Source organism: Coffea eugenioides, chromosome 5 (genome assembly GCF_003713205.1).
Source record: "Coffea eugenioides isolate CCC68of chromosome 5, Ceug_1.0, whole genome shotgun sequence".
In the NCBI taxonomy this organism is placed as follows: domain Eukaryota; kingdom Viridiplantae; phylum Streptophyta; class Magnoliopsida; order Gentianales; family Rubiaceae; genus Coffea; species Coffea eugenioides.
Window position 1 is genome coordinate 49,942,664 of NC_040039.1, and position 18,762 is coordinate 49,961,425.

Here is an 18,762-nt window from a genome sequence, read left to right on the forward strand (position 1 = left end):
AAACAGAACAAGGAAAAAGCAATAGTAGCAAATGAGTTTGGAGCCACCGCAGGGGTTATTAGCGTTAGTAATTACTGTAGTATTCTGCGGCGGTTGCGATGGCCTGTGTTCCGGGTCCTCTGTGTACTGTACGTAACTGAAGATGGCTTTTGACCCATGAAATAGAGTGGCCATGTTACTTGCTCTTGCATCATGTGTCCACAGCTCATCATTTCGTTATTTGAAATCTCCAACAAAAATAGTCCGAAATGATTAGGTAACACAAATCTGACTAGTACTAAATTGGAATGCCAAAAATATCAAAGGAAGTACCCGCTTCCTTCTCGATGCCCCTTCCTTTTACGTGCGTTCTCAAGTCATTTTCCTCTCTCCGACCTCCTTAATAACTCATCTTTGTCTTGCCAGGAAGAAAAAAGCAGAAACAAATCTCTTTCGTCTTATCTGTTGCTCTTTCGCCCACATAAGGAAAATTTATTGGATATTTAAGCAGTAAATGCTTCAAATTCTAATAACTTGGGCACTGGCAAGAAAATTCACCTACCTATTGTGAAAGATGAAAAAGGACATTTCAGTAATTCCATCCCAAAATGGAGGCTGAAGCTGCTTTCTGATTCCTGTTACGAGTCAGCCACCGCGTCACCGACATTTCCATAGAAAACAATTGTTGAAGCGGTGTAGTGAAAACAGAGTGTAATGCCACTAGGAAAAATCAAGTCTTGAAAACGGTGCAGTTTTTTTAAAGTTGGTTGGCTCTGTTCTACCAAAACTGTCCTTGATTTCCACAACCCACCAGCCCCCTACCTTCTCCTCCTCCTCCACCTAGAATGTTAGAGCTCTAAGTTAGTACTACTAGTATATTACCGGAAGTTTCCAACTTTGATATATTTTAGACATTTACTAGAAAAAAAAATGTCACACAAACAAACAAATTAGTTGGTTAGCGCATTGGAAAAAAGGCCAATGCTTTTTATCTGGTCCTGATTTGGGATTTTCTCTTCCTTTACATTCTTCAATCTTTTGCTCAGAGAAAGAGAGAATTCATCGGTTTTTGTCGAGCTGTGTGCATTAGAAACTGAACTGGGGCACGTAGCTTGTGGCAATAGGGCTGATTGAAATCGAAGTGAAGGACTTGAACTTCGTGGTCCAAAGTTGAGGTTTTAGCATAGTTCAGTTGAGATTTGAAGTGGGTTTTTTAGGTAAACCAGATTTTGAATTGGGTATAGCTTGATTTCGGTGGTTTGTGGAAGTGGCTGATTGGAATTCAAGTTAAAGTCTTGAACTTTATAATCTATTCTTGAGTTTCCTTCAGCTAAGTCAGCCGTGAGATTTGAATTGGGTTATTTCAAATCTTACATCGAATTTGATTATGCAAGAATAGCATAATGTCTGGGAAGAGCAGAGGAGGAGCAGAGTCGAGTTATAAAAGTGTTGTCTCTCGAAGACTAACAGTTTGGCTATGTATTGGATGCTTCTGTGCCGGGATGCTCTTCACCGACAGGTTTATTTATCTTATCTTCCTTTACATTTCTAGTGATTCTCTTTCCCTTTAAAATTTAAATGCGCATCAGAACTACTTGAATTGGTCGTTCTTGGATCAGTCTTGTAAATCTGGTCATCTGAGTGGTAAATTTTCAATAGAAAAGATTATTCTTTGTTCCAAAGTCCCATTTTTGGTTACTGAGTGTCTTGGTGATAAAAAGTATTAATTTCGTCGGTTTTCTAGAGTTCGTATTGATAGTATGTATGGTTTAGTTGCTTTTCGGTGCAGAAAACTCTCGTGGCCAGAGACACGAGAATTTGTATAACAGTTGTGCATATTGGTGTTAGGATCTTGCCATCGGTTTCAGTACAATCGTCTTTATTTGGATGCTAAATAAGGTTGTGGGTTATCTTCCTTGTCATTGTGCCAGTTCCTGAGTTCAACATCTTCAGATTAATTAATAAGTAAATAAAAAGAAGATAAAGTTCAACACCTGCAAGTGGAGTGCCTCATGTTACAAACGGAGAAGACATACCCATAGAGCAGGTTAATCTGCAGCTGGCGCAAATGGCAAAAGTCCAGTTCTCTTCCATTAGATCATTTCATGTTTTGCTGGCTTAAAGCGTTCTAGTTGATGATTTCAGTTTAAGAAAGAAAGTTTGATTTGGTGGTTTTATTAAAACATTTTTCCTTAAAAAGGAGTTTCAAGAACTTGAAGATTGGACGAAAGTGACATAATTTGATGTTCAGAAACTTGTGAAGTTCCATTCAATTCCACAATAACTATATAATTACACTGGTGAAAAAATATGGCCTGGGTTCGCACATGGCAACTTCCTATGTAGAGTTGCTTGTTTTGTTTGTGTCCCTAATTAGAATTTTTGTGATGTTAGAATGTGGACGGTCCCAGAAGCTAAAGGTATATCAAGGACATCATCAGTTGAAGACGAAAAACTAAAGCTAGTTGCGGAGGACTGTAAAAATGTGAGTACTTAAATAATTTTGAGGACTGCATTTTAAGTTTCTCATTTTGAGCTTGGAGATTGTCACTGAGTGCTATAATAAGCTCACAGTCAATCCATTTTCATGTACGATGTTGAGTTACTAGTCATCAGTGACTTTGTAAAGAGGTTTGTGGGGACTAAGTTCTGCTTTCCTATTCCTGTTTGCTACTAGAATATGAAAAGTAAGTCCAACGATATTCCGGGAGAAGTGTCAAAGACGCATCATGGCATACAGTAAGCTCCTTATGCTTGTTTACCTTAGATATCATTAATTTAGTAGACATGCAATTTCAAAGTTTTGTACGGATTTTCAGAACACTTGATAAAACAATTTCAAGTTTGGAGATGGAATTAGCTGCTGCAAGGGCTTTGCAAGATTCCCTACTTACTGGTTCACCAGTGTCTGGGGACTTGAAGATTCCAGAATTGATCAAGAGAAGGAAATATCTCATGGTTGTAGGCATTAACACAGCTTTTAGCAGCAGGAAAAGAAGAGACTCTGTTCGTGCTACCTGGATGCCGCAAGGTTTCTGAATATTAAGACAGTTTGTGTTTGGGTTTTGAATTCTTCTTCTATTAAATTGAATGGGTGTGTGGATGAATTGCTGACACTGTAAAAACAGGTGACAGACGCAAGAAGCTTGAAGAAGAAAAGGGCATTATAATCCGCTTTGTAATAGGTCACAGGTGAGAGAGATTTTTTTGCTGGATGTTGTGTTGACCTGTTTCCACTAGTTTGTTCTCTTCCTATGTTTCCACTTCAAAAACTTATGTGATAATTTTGTTGATGCTACTTGTTAGGATAATCATGGAAGTGCCTTTTATTATGAAAGAATAATGTGAAAAAATACTACACAATCATTTGAATTTCCCAAGATGCAATTCATTTTTTGGCAAATAAGGATCACTGAAGTCTGATTCTTACTCGCCTATTCAACAGTGCTACATCAGGTGGTATTCTTGATAGAGCTATTGAAGCAGAAGAAAAAAAACACGGGGACATCTTGAGGCTGGTATGATCAATTTTCCTTAATTAAGTTTTTGCTTGATATGCATTGCTGTTCAGTATTGGATCAGAATATACTGTAGCCCAGCCTGCCTTGTAATGACCTTAATGTAATTTGCTGCTTTGCGACTTTCATAAAGTACATGAACATCTGAGAAGACAGCTCACTGATGCTTCCATTTTTATGCTTTAATAGGAACATGTTGAGGGATACCTTGAATTGTCAGCAAAGACCAAGTCATACTTCACTACTGCTGTTGCCCTGTGGGATGCAGATTTCTATGTGAAAGTTGATGATGATGTTCATGTGAATATAGGTAAAAGATTTGATTTTTTTGGTTTATCATTTGGAAACTTGGGTGGCAATGTAAATTCTTCCTTTCTTGTTTATATAACCAAAAACTTTCATTTGTCTTGTATATTCAAAATGTTGTGTATCATTGCCATTGTGGGAAACATTTTCGAAAGACGTTAGTTTTCAATTTACTTGAATAACTATGTTCTTGTGCACAATTGCAGGAACCCTGGGAGCAACTCTATCCAGACATCTCTCCAAACCCAGGGTTTACATAGGGTGCATGAAGTCCGGGCCCGTTCTTGCTCAAAAGTATGATACTACCACATAACTGCTCTTCCAAATGATGTTGATAGTACATTTATGATGATAGTGGCCTGTTTTTTAACCTTTGTCTCCTCCAACAGGGGAGTGAGATATCACGAACCTGAGCATTGGAAGTTTGGAGAGGATGGAAACAAGTACTTCCGTCATGCTACCGGTCAGCTATATGCTATTTCAAAAGATTTGGCTACTTATATCTCAATAAACCAGTAAGCATCTTATTTCATTATAGTACTGCTGCAATGGCATCGCCTTGTATGTGTTAACCTTATTCTTTTAATCGTGTATATTCATTCATATAAGGCACGTGCTTCACAAATATGCCAATGAGGACGTCTCGCTAGGTTCTTGGTTCATTGGTTTGGACGTGGAGCACATAGATGATCGGCGATTATGTTGTGGAACTCCACCTGGTAAGGTTATACGAGCCTATTTGTTGAATAATCAATTTGTAATCTGTTGGTTACAATGCTCCAAAGACACGAGGCACACTGCAGTGGACTTTAACACAATGACTAGACCTATTTGAAATAGGTCTTTTTTAGTGAATGGCTTCCTGTAAATTGAGTCTGAACTCTACGGAGTTCTACCAATATGTAAATATTTTGTTTAAAAACCCAGCTTGATCAGCACCCTGCCCATCCGAAAGGAGAAAAAATGAGGAAGAAAAGAATTGTGCTTGTTAAAAGCAAGAGTGTAAAGAACAAGATCAGTTAAGTGGGTGCTACCCAGTGTTGGACAAGAGTTTGAACAAGCTTTAAGACTCAAATGGTTTGATATTTTTTCTGTTAATGTTGACCCAGATTGTGAGTGGAAGGCTCAGGCAGGCAACATCTGTGTTGCTTCCTTCGATTGGCGGTGCAGTGGGATTTGCAATTCTGTAGAGAGGATTAAGGAGGTGCACCGGAGATGTGGAGAAGGTGAGAATGCTTTATGGAATGCAGTCTTTTGACATGGAGCATATCATCCAAACTCTGGAGGATGCAAATTGATCATTGAGAATTTTGTGTTGTAGATATTGCCCTTTAGGTAATTGTATGTTATATCGATATGTAAAGCATGAGAGATTTTTTTTTTTTTTTTACCATTATTTTTTTTCCTTTCTTCCTTTTTCTTTTTCTTCTGGGAATTGGGGTTAAACTTGGCCTCAACCCATTTGATGGGAGATCAACTCCTTTTTTTGTTCAGGAGTAAGATCATTTAGTTGCCAAGAGACAACTTAATTGTAGGCAACCATTCTTTGGTGTCAAAAGATGCACAAGTTCAGATTGCAGCTCTTAAGACTGCCGAAACTCAATAAACGTCTACGATAAGCGATCATGCGAGTGTCTTGTTGCTTCATCAGTGGAAATGTGATGCTCTCCATCTACTTGCCAGTTTCTCAAAATCTGATCTGATTCTGCATTTGACAATTCGCGTTTGGATCGTGTCGAAAGAGACAATTGAGGGTCGATCTCAATGTTAAAACAGCCAGAAGAGAAGTAAAGGTTAGGACGCTGTCTTATCCGAAAGGTTATCGCAAACTAATTGGCTGTTTTGACCTCGAAGACTAACCAAAGTGCCTGAGGCTTAAAGAGACTGGAAAGTAGTGTGGCGTAGTTTCCATTTCGCCAAAGTAATAGTACTAGAGGAGTAATACTTCAAAAGTCAGAAATACGCCTTGGTAAAAAGATAAAAAGGAATAAAAGAATAACCACCAGCCCCTTTGGGCTGGTGGCCACCACCTAGCTTGGTATCTTGCCTCCTATCAAAATGTCACATTTAAGTGGTTTGCTTCAAAAAATTCAGGCGGGTGTGTTGTGCACCCGTTTGGTCCGGTGGTGGTTTAGTTTCCTTCGGATTATTCCTGAGCCTCCTTAGGTCCGCCCCCTCCCCCTTAGAGTAGAATAGATTAGGTTATACAATAGTTGTCGTGTCTGAAAAAAAATAAGAATAAAAGAATAGTGGAGAGGTCAGAAATAAATTTCTAGTAACTAGGACTGTGGCAGTAGTAGTTGTAAATGCAAGGTTTGAAGCTGTGTGGAATCAATGATGCCATTTCTGCCAGATAACAAAACCAACGACCCTTGGATCATCATTCTTCTACTGAAAAGGCTATCCACTGCTTCTCTTTCTTCCCACTAGCAAAGTGAGCTCAACAAGCCTGGCTGCTGCTTGGCTACTGTCCGTTCAATCTCCAGAGAAAATTATTTACATATGTACAAGTGATCAGGCAGTTGATATGTGTCTATTGCTGGTTCATACTCAAAGCTTCTACTTATCTTCTGTTTATTCTTTCCCTGATAACACCACTCACTTCTTGTTTCCTTGAAGTTTAAGGGCTTATTCAATTTCTCTTGCTTTTGTCATAAAAAAAATGGGGATTTTTGAGGAAAATGTATCCGGGCTCAAAGTCCTGGATTGTGCTCTAAGGTTGTTTCTTGTTCCTTTTAGCATTGCAGCTATCTGGTTAACCCTCACCAACCACCAAGACAACAGCAGCTATGGGGAATTGGTCTCTAGCTACTTCATGGGGCTCAAGTAATTAGCAATATGACCATATATCTTTCTCAAGTTCTTTGATTCTGATGATTTTCGCGTGGTCAATATGTTAAAAATCCAAGCTTTTCTGCAGGTACATGGTTTACATCAGCGCAGTATCAGCTGGATATGCTCTTTTAGCTGCTGTTTCTTTGTGGGTCAGATGTTTGGTTGGTAAAGCATGGATCTTCTTTGTATCTGATCAGGTATGTCTCCACTTGGAATCCTTAAGACAGATTTCAACCAATCCCATCAAACACTTGCTCTTAGCACTTGAAATTGGATACTAAGTATGTATGCTACTTACAAAGGTTATCAAGATTTTGAGCTAATGGGGCATGGGTTATTTAATTGGCTTCTTCAATTTATTAGCGAAGGGGAAATAGGTTTGGTGAAGTTCAATTGCAACCTTAAAAGGTGTAACAAAGTAGTACTAAAACTCGAGAACAAATTTGTTGTCCAACAGCAGTAAATTCTGTGCAATTGATTCCCTTGATATGTTGTTGTGGCCTTGAGGATCTGCCCAACGACTCCCATAATGTTGGAGCAAACGCAATAAATGCATTGTTTTTATCTTGCATTGTCTATTTTGTTTATGGACACGGCATTAAATGGGGGTGATATGTAAATGGGGCAGGTGGTTGCATACTTGATGGTTACAGCGATGGCTGCACTGGGGGAAATTCTATATTTGGCGTATAACGGTGACCAGAAAGTTACATGGAGCGAAGCCTGTACTTCTTATGGAAGGTTTTGCCACAGAATGAAGCTGATTTTGGGATTCCATGTTGTAGCCCTGTGCTGTTTTCTCCTCTTAGCTGTTATTTCAGCTTATAGGCTCTTCAGCAGATTTGGTCCTCCTACCCTTTCTTCTAAAGAGCCTGAGGAAGAACGAACCTGAAATCTTTTCTTTTTCTGGGTTCCATCTCTTTTTGTTGTGTACAACTGTAGATCATGTCTTCTTGCCTTGTGATCCATAAACAATCAAGCCATGATTATCCCTCAATTGAATACCGGTAGGTATTTTTGCTGGTGGAATAGGAAAATGGGAAAATTACATAGCCACTCTCTCGGCGACTGATTTTCTGTTTATCTCACCTCTTATATATATACGAATGAGAAATGCATCCAAAGCGGACCAAATTGGGATATGATCAAGATTTTGATATGCTACCAGTAAATATGATGCTATGGAATTACTCGCTAGTTTTTTTATTCTATGTTGTAACTGCTAAGTATGCTTCTTCCACCAAGTTTTGGAACGTATTACAATCCAAGAAAAAAGAAGTGTTTCGTAAAACTGAATTCATCTGAAACAGGAATTAAGACAAATTTCTTGAATTGCAGAGCTATTTCATCCTCTAATCTCCCCTTGATACGGTTATATTATGCCAATAATCTACATTACGTTTGATTATAAAAATCATTAAGAGAATTAATGGCATATTGTTGTATCAAAGCCCTGAAGGACTCGTTGTTGGCAAATTAGGAGGTCCATTTGATCTCTCACAATTGCCGTTTTCACCGACCACCAAAACAACACTACTATATTGGCTGCTATTTTTGAGATTTCAACTCTAGTCGCTGAATCAGTTACTTGAACAATTCTTGAGATTTCAATCTTAGTCGCTAAACCAAAACCTCTCCGACCACAAACTTCGTATATCTAACATGCAATTACTTCATATCTAATGACATATGGATAGATAAATAATTTGCTAAGGATTTGCAGCTCCTTTTCACAATCGACTTAGCTGGATGCTACTCCCACCGGTGATAGCAGCAGAAGGAAGGCGACATTCATTATAGACCTTGCATTCTCGGCAGAATTCATATGCCATCTGATAGAAAAGCAGTACGATGTCCTAGTTAGTTAAACTCGGACTGGACCTCCCGGAGGCCAAACTAACTCTGGCCACTAAAAGGTTGTTAAGGTTGCATGTTGTCCTTCATTAACTAATGGGAAAAAAGTCTCAATGGCCCTCCAACTCTTTCCCAAGTAAAGTTTTAGCCCTCCAACAATTAACGGTAAAGTTTTGACTCTCGATCTAATAAAATAGCATATTTGTGGCCCTTCTGTCAAATCAAGTAGTTAAAATTGACGGGAAGCATCATCTCGTGAGACGCGCGTCCAAATATCAAGGATATTATAGTCTCTAAGCAAAGACAGAGCAAAAACACTTTCACTACTGATTTTCCCTCCGGAAATCGTATTTGCCACTCCATTTCTGCCTTTACAACTCCTCCCACGCTGGCAATTAGTACTTTCGTTGCAGCATTCGAAAATCTTCAAATGAACATTCCGGCTAGACCCAATTTCAACTCCTTGAGAAGCCCATTGCCCAATTTTTTCTATTCTATGTGCGAATTGGATTTTCTCAAAGCCCCCATATAAGGAAAGGAAATCAACGGAGTCCATCCATCCCATCACACCGCCAGCGTGTTACTTCCACAGTCCTTGCCGGACTATTAAGTTAATAACATATGACCAAAGACGCATAAGCTCTTCATTTTCTCTCTCTCCGGATAATGGGTCAGTCTGCTTCTATACATGTATACTCACCGGGTAGGTCAAGCCCGACTTCCAGCCACTGCCGCTGCATCACCGCTAATCAACCGGACGCCGTCTCTTCCACCGACGTCATTGCTCAGCTTACTCTCCCTATTTTCGGGGATGGGCAAGATTATACCTCCAAGATTCCCGACGAGTGCTTAGCTTTAATCTTCCAATCCCTCAGCTCCGGCGACCCAAAAAGCTGCTCCCTTGTTTCCAAGCGATGACTCCTTGTCGAAGGTTAGAGCTGCCACCAATTATCTCTCAACACCACCACCGATATATACTCGCAAATCCCTGCAATATTCTCCCGTATTTGCCACTCCATTTCTGCCTTTACAACCTCTCCAACGCTGGCAATTAGCACTTTCGCTGCAGCATCCGGATTGAGTTATCTGATTTTTTCGCACTAGGGTTTTAGAGCAAAAGGGGTGGAAATTGTTGGAGGAAAAATCGGTGAAAGTGTTTTTACTCTGTCTTTATTTAGAGACTATAATACTTTTGATATTTGGTCGCACGTCTCATGAGATGATGCTTCCCGTCAATTTTAACTGTTGGGTTTGACAGAAGAGCCACGAATATGCTATTTTATTAGATCGAGGGTCAAAACTTTATTATTAATTGTTGGACGGCTAAAACTTTACCTGGAAAAGAGTTGGAGAGCTATTGAGACTTTTTCCCTTAACTAATCAATGGTCATACCATAAAGTTGATACTTCTAGGTGCATATCTCTAGTATAATGGTACTAGCAATCAACAAAACTCATAATCCCCAAAAGGGAAGGGGACAAAATGAAATTTAGTATGAATACCAGATACTCTTATTCTTGTAAATCATCTTTGGAATTTCCATATTAGTTTACTTTATTTATCCTTCTCAGTTTGTATGCTCCATATTTTCTTCAACTTCAATCATCACCTACACCATAGATCAGCCCTCATTGAGGGATTAGGGCTCCTACAGTTACAATTTTGATTGTAGAGTGCAATTAATGATAAAAATGGATTTAATTTGAAATTGGGTTGGATGAGATTGATTACAGGAAACATAATTTTTTTGAAGTGTCAAGATTTATTGTAGTTTTACGAATTATGGTGTCATTATCTATACTTGTTATATTAGTGTGTACGTTTGATATATGATGGATACCTACATTGCATTATACAGTTGGGACATTGTAATTGTATATATCGCTTATCCATCATTGAGTAATTGGACGACTAATCAATCTATATCATCATTCAAGAGCCAAACTGAAGCAAAAATTATGTAGTGAAAAAGGTCAAATTGATATATTTTTGGGTAGCTAAAAATTGTTGGCTACTTAAAGGACCAACTTGTAATTATCGCACCCAAAAGAGAATAATGTAATTAATCGAATGATGCAAAGCTACTAACGTCGACGTTTTGGAAAGCCTTAGGCCCTTAGCAATAGAAGTTCTAACGCGAAACAAGACGCAAGGCCACACGGCAGCAACTATATTTATGCGATCAAAACCTCCCCAATTTTCAGTTTGAGAGGACAGTTCTGTAATTATTCCTTTGATCAGACAACTAAACCGCCGTCTGGATCTCTCGAGGTAGAAATTTTTTTTTTTTTTTGTTTAACGCCTTTCTCAATCTTTTACTTTTAATTCGATTATTTCTTGGAAAGGGAATAAAAAAAAGATAAAGATAAAGGGGAAAGCTCTAATTTTTAACCCTAAATTTTAGTTTTTTCAGGCCTTTCGAATCGCAGTTAGCGAAACCCTAGAGGTAGCTTTGATTTATCGTCGATTCGTCATCATGGCCAAAAGCTCCTTCAAGCTCGAGCACCCTCTCGGTATCTTGATTTGATTTGATTGGATTATACTTTTTGTTCATAATTAAGTGGCTTTTTATTGGTGATTTCCTATTTGGGATCGATTGAATTGGTGATCCTTTTGTGCTTTTTAGCTTGTTGATTGATAGTCGCTGAGATTGACAACTATTTGTCTTAACGGGTTCTTGATTTTCTTGCAGTTGAGATTGTGCACATAGAACATATTGCGTTTTTTTGTTTTGATAGTTAAAGGAAAAAAGATTAATAATCAATGAATTATGTCAAGATATTGCTGAAAAAGATGATGAAAAAGTTGGTCTTCTACAGTTTACGGACGAACAGATTTTGTATTAGTACTAGTGTATTTACAAGAAATATGAGATGCTTTTTATTGCCATTAGGCCTATGGTTATTGTTTGTTTTGTTTTTTCTTTTACTGTTTATTTAGTAAGTAAAACATGTTCCTTCTCTGATTTTTTCCCATCTTATGATTCTCCATAGTATATGATATGGTTATATGATTTTCCAGAAAGGCGACAGGCTGAGGCAGCTCGAATCAGGGAGAAGTACCCTGATAGAATTCCGGTACTGAAGAAATCACTGTCTGATGTACTCGCAAGATTGTACCTTTCGCAATAGCTGATACTTGTATTCTGTGTTAATGTCGTTGCTTTGTTTTTGCTTTGCAGGTCATTGTGGAAAAGGCTGAAAAGAGTGATATACCTGACATTGACAAGAAAAAGTTAGTCACTTCATAATCTCACATGTTTGCCTTCATATGATGAGTTGGTAATTGTATCAATGTGTCTAATTTCTTACTTGGAGTAGCTAGCCTCTTCAGTGTTGAAGTGCCTTTTGCTTGTAACAAGAAAATATTAAATTGTTCCTACAAATATAAAGTTGGTTATTGTTTTCCTTACTGAAGAACAAGTGGAGGAAATTCTTTTCTTCTGATTATGGTCATCATGAGTTCAGCTGATTCTTCACCTTCAGCATATGATTTCTCATCTTTTACTCATCATGCTTCTGCAGCCTTCTTTCCCAGCTATCGCACTTTTCTCTAACTCTGGTCATCTGTAGGTATTTGGTGCCTGCTGATCTGACAGTTGGGCAATTTGTCTATGTTGTCCGCAAGAGGATTAAGCTCAGTGCTGAGAAGGCCATATTCATCTTTGTCAAGAACATTCTCCCTCCAACTGGTAAAGAAGGAACTTGAGTTTTATATCTTCTCTACTTTTATGAGTCTTAATATGACTAAGGATTAAAATACATACTTGCAATTTGGCCTTTCTTTTCTTGATATTTATCTGTCTTCTTACTGCAGCTGCTATGATGTCTGCAATTTATGAGGAAAACAAAGATGAAGATGGTTTCCTATATATGACTTACAGTGGAGAGAATACTTTTGGAAGCCGCTGAAGTGCAAGTCATCCTGAACTATGTATATAGATCTTAGAGGAACTTGTAAATATCTTTTAATTTTGATCTTGGTTGAAGAACTGCTTCTGGAAGATCTGCCTTGTTTCTATTGGACATGTAATATTTACTTATTCCAAGAAGATTATCTATATATGCATATTCTGATTCCCTTCGAATTATGTTGATGCTACGAAATGGGTTTTCTTGTTCATTACAAGATGCTTCTCCTTTTCACTTCCAAAATTTTTTAAATTGCTCCCTTCACGGAGCACCAGTAGTAGATCTGGTTGGCTTTTCTCTATCTTCTCACATGTTTGAAGTTAAGATGAAGATATTTTGATAACATTTTCTGACCGCATATTGTGTTTGTACATTCGGAAATTGGAGGTTGGTTGTGGGCTGTCAAGCTGCATATTGAATCATGGTGGAGATTGTAGTTCCGGTAATAAGCTTTGTGGTATTGTCCAAGTTGACGCGTTCACAAGAATATCTCTATTTCCTGCACTAGTTGTTGGGAATTCAGGAATGATTCCAAAGTGAGGTGGAAGAAAGGGCTAATGTGGTGTGTGATGATACTGGCATTTTAATCCCAAATCTGAATTCTCTACGACCAGCTAGATGCTGAAAAAAAAAAATGGATATCACGAAATGCTAAGTAGGTTTTCTTTGGTGTGAGGCGGCTATGGCAGCACCGTTGTTGGTCTATTTGGTGAGTGAGGATTGGAGCTGATGTAGGCTGGTAAAGATCCATTTTCCATGCGGAAACTTTTGTCTGTGGATTATACTTCAGGGCATATAGTTGTTTCAGTTACAAGAATCGATTAGGTGTAATCTTTTTCTTTGTTCTGCATTTCACCAATTTCAGCAACGCATTCTGCGTCGAAGTGCTATTGTGCGAGAATACCAGTGTGCTATAATAGCTCACAATAAAAATTAAAAGCATGGATCGTTGTCTCGCCGCGAAGGGCATCTAAACTACTAGGAACATTGGTGAAGAACTTCTATTACACATAGAGAAAGAAGACAAACTAATTTCATTGTTTACTGCATATTTCTAAACTAAACGATGACATTGTCGCACTGGACGAGCTTGGAAGTGCTTCAGCTTGTTCTAAACTAAACAATGACATCCTCGCACTGGACGGATTCAGCGTCAACCTTGGAAGTGCTTCAGCTTGTTTCAAAGCAACGTTATCTACCCAAACTTGTCAGCAAACACTCTTGATCAGCCATAAGGATAAGCTCTCCCGGAAGGTTATGGTGGGGAAAAAAGAGGAAGATGATCAAGACTTAAATTCGCCGTTGGTTCAAATCAAAAGTACATTGCCAGCGCTAAAGAAATCTAGCTACATACTATATTTGATTTATGAGTGTAGTTCACCCGTGCTCTAAACCCAACAATCCTAATTCAAGAGACACGCTTTTACCTATTAATTGAAACCAAAATGTTTCTCACTGTTGAATGTTTTTAACTGCTGAGTCAACAGTGAGAACATTTGAGTTCAAAATGTCTCGAGTTAACCTTATGCAAGACTACTGCAGAAACCAAACTTTTACCTCATTTAAGGTCCTATCTCATGATAGGATGAAGGTGATACATCTCAAGCCCAAAAGTGATGTCCATTATGCTTGAAGTTTCACAACCAATGTCATGCCAATCTGGTAAGGTGGTCGGGGAAAATTCCAGCAAGCTGGATAGTTCTTCAGGCAAGGGATGGGGTTCCTCTATCTCCTGCTTTAACTTTACTCCTGAAGGTTTAGGGGAACACAGCAAGTTAACAACATATAAAAGACCTGTAGCATGGCCAACCAATTATACAAAAGAAGTTACAATTAAAATGACACGGGCAAAAATGGAAGTTGTAAATCAGAATAGGAGCTTTATGCATTGTTCTCCAATTACTAAGTTGAGCTTAGAAGAAAATAAGCCATTGCATCAGTTGCTTCTCAGCATGGTAAATTATTGTCCAAGGCCAAAGAAGAAGGTAGTATTCTGTAGACAATATGATGATGCAAATAAACTATATTTAGACCCTATATCCAATGGACAAGATAAACCAATTTCCAGGACTTGAGAATACAAAATCCACACCAAATGCTTATGGTATTGAATGGTGGGAATGGAATGATTCAACCATGAACAAATTATGGTAAGTTCTTAGTATTCTTAGGTACTTTTCTGCCATATTCATTCCCATATCAGGAAATGAAAACATTACTCACCTTCATAGCACTGTGAAGAGCCAGCCTCACTAAATTGATCACGAGATGTCAACAGGTGGGCTACAGTGGTTTGCCTAGTTGGTGAAACAAACTCAGTTAAAGCCACCTCATGCAATCCAATTACATTTGCGCTTGAGCTTTCTCCAAGAAATATATCTCGTGAGCTTTGATCCAGGGAAACTCCATTTTTCAAGCTTCTGCTTGATGAACCTTCTATGCTTAGAGGATCTTCCATGATACCACCTCCACATTCTTGAGGAGTGTTCAGTTTACCATCTGGAGTTGGTGATCTCAACAAATTGGCCGTGATATATTGGTCAAGGTCCGAAATTGACCCTCGTAGAATTTCGTGCCAGTTTTGCGAAACCAACAAACCTTCTGTCATAAAACCTCCACTAACAACTTGACCACCTTGGGACTGGTCCTCTATAAATTCTCCTTTGGGAGAGTCGGGACATTTTTCCCTTGAGCTTTTATCCAAGTGATCACCTTCATAGAATTCACCACATGTCGATTTACCTCCCCCATCATAGCCAAAATTAGACAAAACCAGCTCAGGCCTGTGGCTGAATACAGGACCAAATGTCTCAATTTGATGCTCTTGCAATTGTGAAGCCAATGGTGCACCTCCCCTCAAGATCTCATTACAAACTTCACCAGCAACAACTTGACCAGAGCTTAAGTTCCATTGCAAATCATCTGATATGAACTGTGTAGTCGTGTCTTTTGGGCTGTAAGAGAAACCAAATGTGTCACGATTAGACGTTGACCTCGTTGGGCTAATATCAAGAATATCTTCTACCAAGTTTTGGTTCCGCAAACTTGTCAAGTTTTCAAATGTGGACACACCTTCCTCTGATTTTTGACCCACTGAACTTTTTCTTGCAGAGATTTGACTCAATGGATCTTCAATACTCACCCTTTCACCAAATAGCTTTGTTGTCTTAGTGAGTCTGCCCAACTGCAGGTCCACAGTCTTTGAACTTTGTCTTGCTAAAACGTCTTGTGTCAAATTGTTATTCATGAGTTCCTGCAACAAAATTTGTTTCTTCTCACTTTCAACTAACAGAACTCCCGTCTTTGATATTTCACTTAATAAACCTTGTCTTCTGGATATTTTCCCCATTAAAATTCCTGGTTTTAAGCATTTATCATGCGAAACTTTTTTACATGACCTTTTGTTTATTAAATCTTCAGTCTTTGGCGTTTCTCTTGTTGTATTCTCTTGCTTCAAGCTTTGACCCAGCAAGTTTATTGTTCTTGGCTTTTCGCAAGAGAAATCTCTTTCGCTTGAGCTTTGATAAAACACATTGTCCCTGATAGATTCCGTCACCAATATCTTTCCTTGCAGGTCATTGTTTATCAGGTATCCATCAACAGACAGTTCTTCTGGTGAATTCTTGTGCAAGGTGTCTGTCTTTGCTTGAGCTTCCTGCAATGGAGCATCCAATACCGCAACGCTTCTTTCACTGTCTTTCATCTCAGGGGTAGGTCTCAAGGCAGATGTTGGAGTTTGGACTGAAGGGGGCTCTGCTTTTGATGCATTCCATGACTGAGAAGATAACAGAAATGGTGATGCACATCGATTGTGTTGGAGATGGGAATCTAATGGTATTGAGCTTGTTAAGTTCAAACGGAGGGGAGAATGTGGAGATGCTATCATGGGATCATGTATTTTGGGTGAGTTCAGATTACTAGAAGAAAGAGCAGAAGGCAGGGATGAAGTCTGCAGTGGGACAGAAGATGCGGTAGGCAGTTGTACGGATAGATGCAGTTTAGGAGAATTTATTAGGGATCCTGTTGCGGTTGAGCTAAATTGAGAAGAAGTAACTGAAGATGAAACGTCTATCTTGGGGGAAGGTGCTGAAGATCCTTTTGCTGAGATAGAGCTCCCTTGTGCAGGAGCCGAAGATTGAGTTACTGCAGTTGGTGAAGACTGCAGGCTGGAGCTTCCTCGAGATCCCTTGAGATAACCAACGTAAGGGGATAGAACTGGTGGAGGTTTCAAAGGTGTGAATGCAGGACCAGTAGGGGAGTTGGACTGATGTATAGATGAGCAGTCTGGTGGCAATGATAAAAGTGGATTCTGGAGTGTTGTATCAGGGGTTTCAGTTGATTGGGATCTTTGAATTGAGTGGTATTGAGTTTGGGAAGGTGTACTAAGGGGTGATTGAGGAATGTGAGTTGGATAGCATGCAGGGCTTGGGTAATGTGAAGATAAGAAGCCATGTGGTGATGGGAGTGGCTTCTCTTGTGGAGAGAGGAGCCGAGTTCGAGGCAGTGGAGTAAAGAATGAAGCAGGGTTTTGATTTATTACAGGACTTGGTTGCTGTTGGAAGGGAACAGAAAGTGATAGTGGGGGCTGAAATTCAGGCAACGTAATGGAGGGGAATGAAGGAATACTGTTAGTACCATTCTTGGCGCTGGAGTTATGATCATTGTCATTGATATTGTTCTTCCCATCAGTATCTAAGCCATCTCCACGTGATCCACCATCCTCAATGTCCTCTGGGTAGATAGGTAGGAATTTTCTTCGACACCTTCGCACCCTTCCATGCCAAAAATTCTTGATCTCGTTGTCTGTTCTCCCTGGTAGCTGCACATACCCCTCAAAAGCGTCAAGAGTGAATAATCACACAGAAGACAACATACAAATTAAAGCGAGACATAATGGTTCACATTTCAGAGTCAAGTATGAATCGCTAGATGGAAGGAGAATGATTTGGCTATATCTAAATTGTACCAATAAGTTTCAAAAAGCAATTCACTTGCAACTTTGACATTGATCTTGGGCCTAAATCCAGAAATGCAACGAATCAAGTACCACAAATTACAACACAAAATGCACCAAAACCTAATCCCAAGATTACAATGTACCGAACTCATGCATTTGCAAAGTACAATTAAGACTCACTCGTCAGAAGAATAAAGAGACATCAACAGGGTGAAAGAGACATTGTGTTTGAAACAAGAAGGGCTGCAGGTAACCATCTAAAATAGTTGTATAAAGAATAACACCAAACACATAAAACAGAAGATTGCACAAATATCACACAGTCAGCATTTACAGAAAATAAATTGCAGCTATACATGTACGTACGCACAATACTACGATAGGAGGTACCTTGGAGGATATGTATGACCATTTGTTACCATATTTTTTGTGCAATTTGACCACAAGTCTCTCTTCTTGTTTGGTAAAAGAGCCCTTTTTAAGATTTGGCCTTAGATGATTAGTCCACCGAAGTCTACAGCTCTTTGATGTCCTACCCAACCCTGAATACTTCTCTATGGTTATCCAGTTCCCTATCCCGTGCTCTTCCACACACTTTTTCAGCCTCTCATCCTCCTCAGCCGACCACGGCCCTTTTTTCACCACCATCACGTCTCCCTCGTCCCCCGCAGCTGCTCTACCTCCCTCATTTTCGAGAGGACCTTGGATGTCAAGATCGTCACCCTCTTCCAGCATGCAAGGCTGGTCCTTTAACTTGGACTTCCCGCCGTCAAATGGGCCGCCGGAGCTTACTTCCGGCAACCACCAAACCAGGTTGCAGCTGGTGCTTCCTAACAAGCATCCTTCCACCCCATTTTGTGTCATCAAGAATTTAACAGATCTTGGATTGCGAGACAAATGCAGCTCTGGAAAGTCTATTTTTGCTTTTATTCTGGGTTTTTCTTCAAGACTAAATTTGTTCTGACATGTATATAGATTCCTCCTCCTTGCAAAACCCTTCAAGGAAACAGTTGAATCCTTAATGGGTTGTTCTTAGAATATGAAATGTCAATGCAAATGAACGAATTCTTTAAGAAAGGAACGGAATTTTGATCCGGAAAAATCTGGTCTTATTCTTGTAGTGATTTGCGACATTTTTGCTGATTAAGATCGTTAATAGTTGTCATTAACACCTAACTCGTGATTTTTTGAGGTAACGAAGTTCTGAAAGCAAGAGACAGATTATGGTGGGAAAAGCATGGGGGATTAGGGAAAAGCCAGGGATTTAGACAGGATTTGCATCTTTATTTAGGCAAAGGCCAGATCAGAATTTTGCTAAATTATTTGCGCTTTTTTCTCAGACGTTTTGTGGATGCTGTCTGTGATAGGTCCCGAAAGAAAATGCGGCCAGATAAGTCCAGT

At 39.2% G+C, this 18,762-nt stretch overlaps 4 protein-coding genes across 5 annotated transcripts; 3 read left to right on the forward strand and 1 right to left on the reverse strand.

Moving 5' to 3' along the window:
* The first annotated feature begins 695 nt into the window (after nt 1-695).
* Nucleotides 696-5,429, forward strand: LOC113772297 (probable beta-1,3-galactosyltransferase 2). Its single transcript, XM_027316886.1, has 11 exons — nt 696-1,498; nt 2,374-2,464; nt 2,657-2,718; nt 2,799-3,010; nt 3,108-3,171; nt 3,425-3,497; nt 3,687-3,807; nt 4,010-4,097; nt 4,193-4,318; nt 4,413-4,522; nt 4,913-5,429. Exons 1-11 carry the CDS (start codon nt 1,383-1,385, stop codon nt 5,059-5,061), a joined length of 1,212 nt encoding a protein of 403 aa, XP_027172687.1. The 5' UTR covers nt 696-1,382; the 3' UTR covers nt 5,062-5,429.
* Nucleotides 5,430-6,105: 676 nt separating this feature from the next.
* LOC113770190 (CASP-like protein 2D1) lies at nt 6,106-7,762 on the forward strand. Its single transcript, XM_027314584.1, has 3 exons — nt 6,106-6,629; nt 6,724-6,835; nt 7,267-7,762. The coding sequence occupies exons 1-3, from the start codon at nt 6,466-6,468 to the stop codon at nt 7,528-7,530; spliced, it is 540 nt and encodes a 179-aa protein (XP_027170385.1). The 5' UTR covers nt 6,106-6,465; the 3' UTR covers nt 7,531-7,762.
* Nucleotides 7,763-10,622: 2,860 nt separating this feature from the next.
* Nucleotides 10,623-12,583, forward strand: LOC113770468 (autophagy-related protein 8C-like). Of its 2 annotated transcripts, none has more exons than XM_027314932.1 (6): nt 10,623-10,764; nt 10,898-11,006; nt 11,515-11,570; nt 11,675-11,727; nt 12,066-12,184; nt 12,310-12,583. In XM_027314932.1, exons 2-6 carry the CDS (start codon nt 10,970-10,972, stop codon nt 12,402-12,404), a joined length of 360 nt encoding a protein of 119 aa, XP_027170733.1. In that variant the 5' UTR covers nt 10,623-10,764; nt 10,898-10,969; the 3' UTR covers nt 12,405-12,583. The 2 variants fall into 2 exon arrangements, with proteins under 2 accessions (XP_027170733.1, XP_027170732.1); XM_027314931.1 differs by having other exon boundaries at nt 10,654-10,764; nt 10,907-11,006.
* Nucleotides 12,584-13,334: 751 nt separating this feature from the next.
* LOC113771952 lies at nt 13,335-18,620 on the reverse strand. The gene is made up of 3 exons (XM_027316497.1): nt 17,752-18,620; nt 14,628-17,223; nt 13,335-14,153 (listed from the first exon to the last, which is right to left on the reverse strand). The coding sequence occupies exons 1-3, from the start codon at nt 18,223-18,225 to the stop codon at nt 13,975-13,977; spliced, it is 3,249 nt and encodes a 1,082-aa protein (XP_027172298.1). The 5' UTR covers nt 18,226-18,620; the 3' UTR covers nt 13,335-13,974.
* Nucleotides 18,621-18,762: the final 142 nt, after the last annotated feature.

Bases quoted from the DNA above. Each gene is read 5' to 3' on its own strand.
- LOC113772297 (XM_027316886.1), top strand. From the start codon at position 1,383: ATGTCTGGGAAGAGCAGAGGAGGAGCAGAGTCGAGTTATAAAAGTGTT. The intron at 2,465-2,656 runs GTGAGTACTTAA...GTTTGCTACTAG, and splicing joins TTGCGGAGGACTGTAAAAAT to AATATGAAAAGTAAGTCCAA. The intron at 3,808-4,009 runs GTAAAAGATTTG...GCACAATTGCAG, and splicing joins TGATGTTCATGTGAATATAG to GAACCCTGGGAGCAACTCTA.
- LOC113770190 (XM_027314584.1), top strand. From the start codon at position 6,466: ATGGGGATTTTTGAGGAAAATGTATCCGGGCTCAAAGTCCTGGATTGT. The intron at 6,630-6,723 runs GTAATTAGCAAT...GCTTTTCTGCAG, and splicing joins AGCTACTTCATGGGGCTCAA to GTACATGGTTTACATCAGCG. The intron at 6,836-7,266 runs GTATGTCTCCAC...TAAATGGGGCAG, and splicing joins TCTTCTTTGTATCTGATCAG to GTGGTTGCATACTTGATGGT.
- LOC113770468 (XM_027314932.1), top strand. From the start codon at position 10,970: ATGGCCAAAAGCTCCTTCAAGCTCGAGCACCCTCTCG. The intron at 11,728-12,065 runs GTTAGTCACTTC...GGTCATCTGTAG, and splicing joins CCTGACATTGACAAGAAAAA to GTATTTGGTGCCTGCTGATC. The intron at 12,185-12,309 runs GTAAAGAAGGAA...TTCTTACTGCAG, and splicing joins GAACATTCTCCCTCCAACTG to CTGCTATGATGTCTGCAATT.
- LOC113771952 (XM_027316497.1), bottom strand. From the start codon at position 18,225: ATGACACAAAATGGGGTGGAAGGATGCTTGTTAGGAAGCACCAGCTGC. The intron at 17,224-17,751 runs GTACCTCCTATC...GGGTATGTGCAG, and splicing joins GGTCATACATATCCTCCAAG to CTACCAGGGAGAACAGACAA. The intron at 14,154-14,627 runs GTGAGTAATGTT...CTAAACCTTCAG, and splicing joins CTCTTCACAGTGCTATGAAG to GAGTAAAGTTAAAGCAGGAG.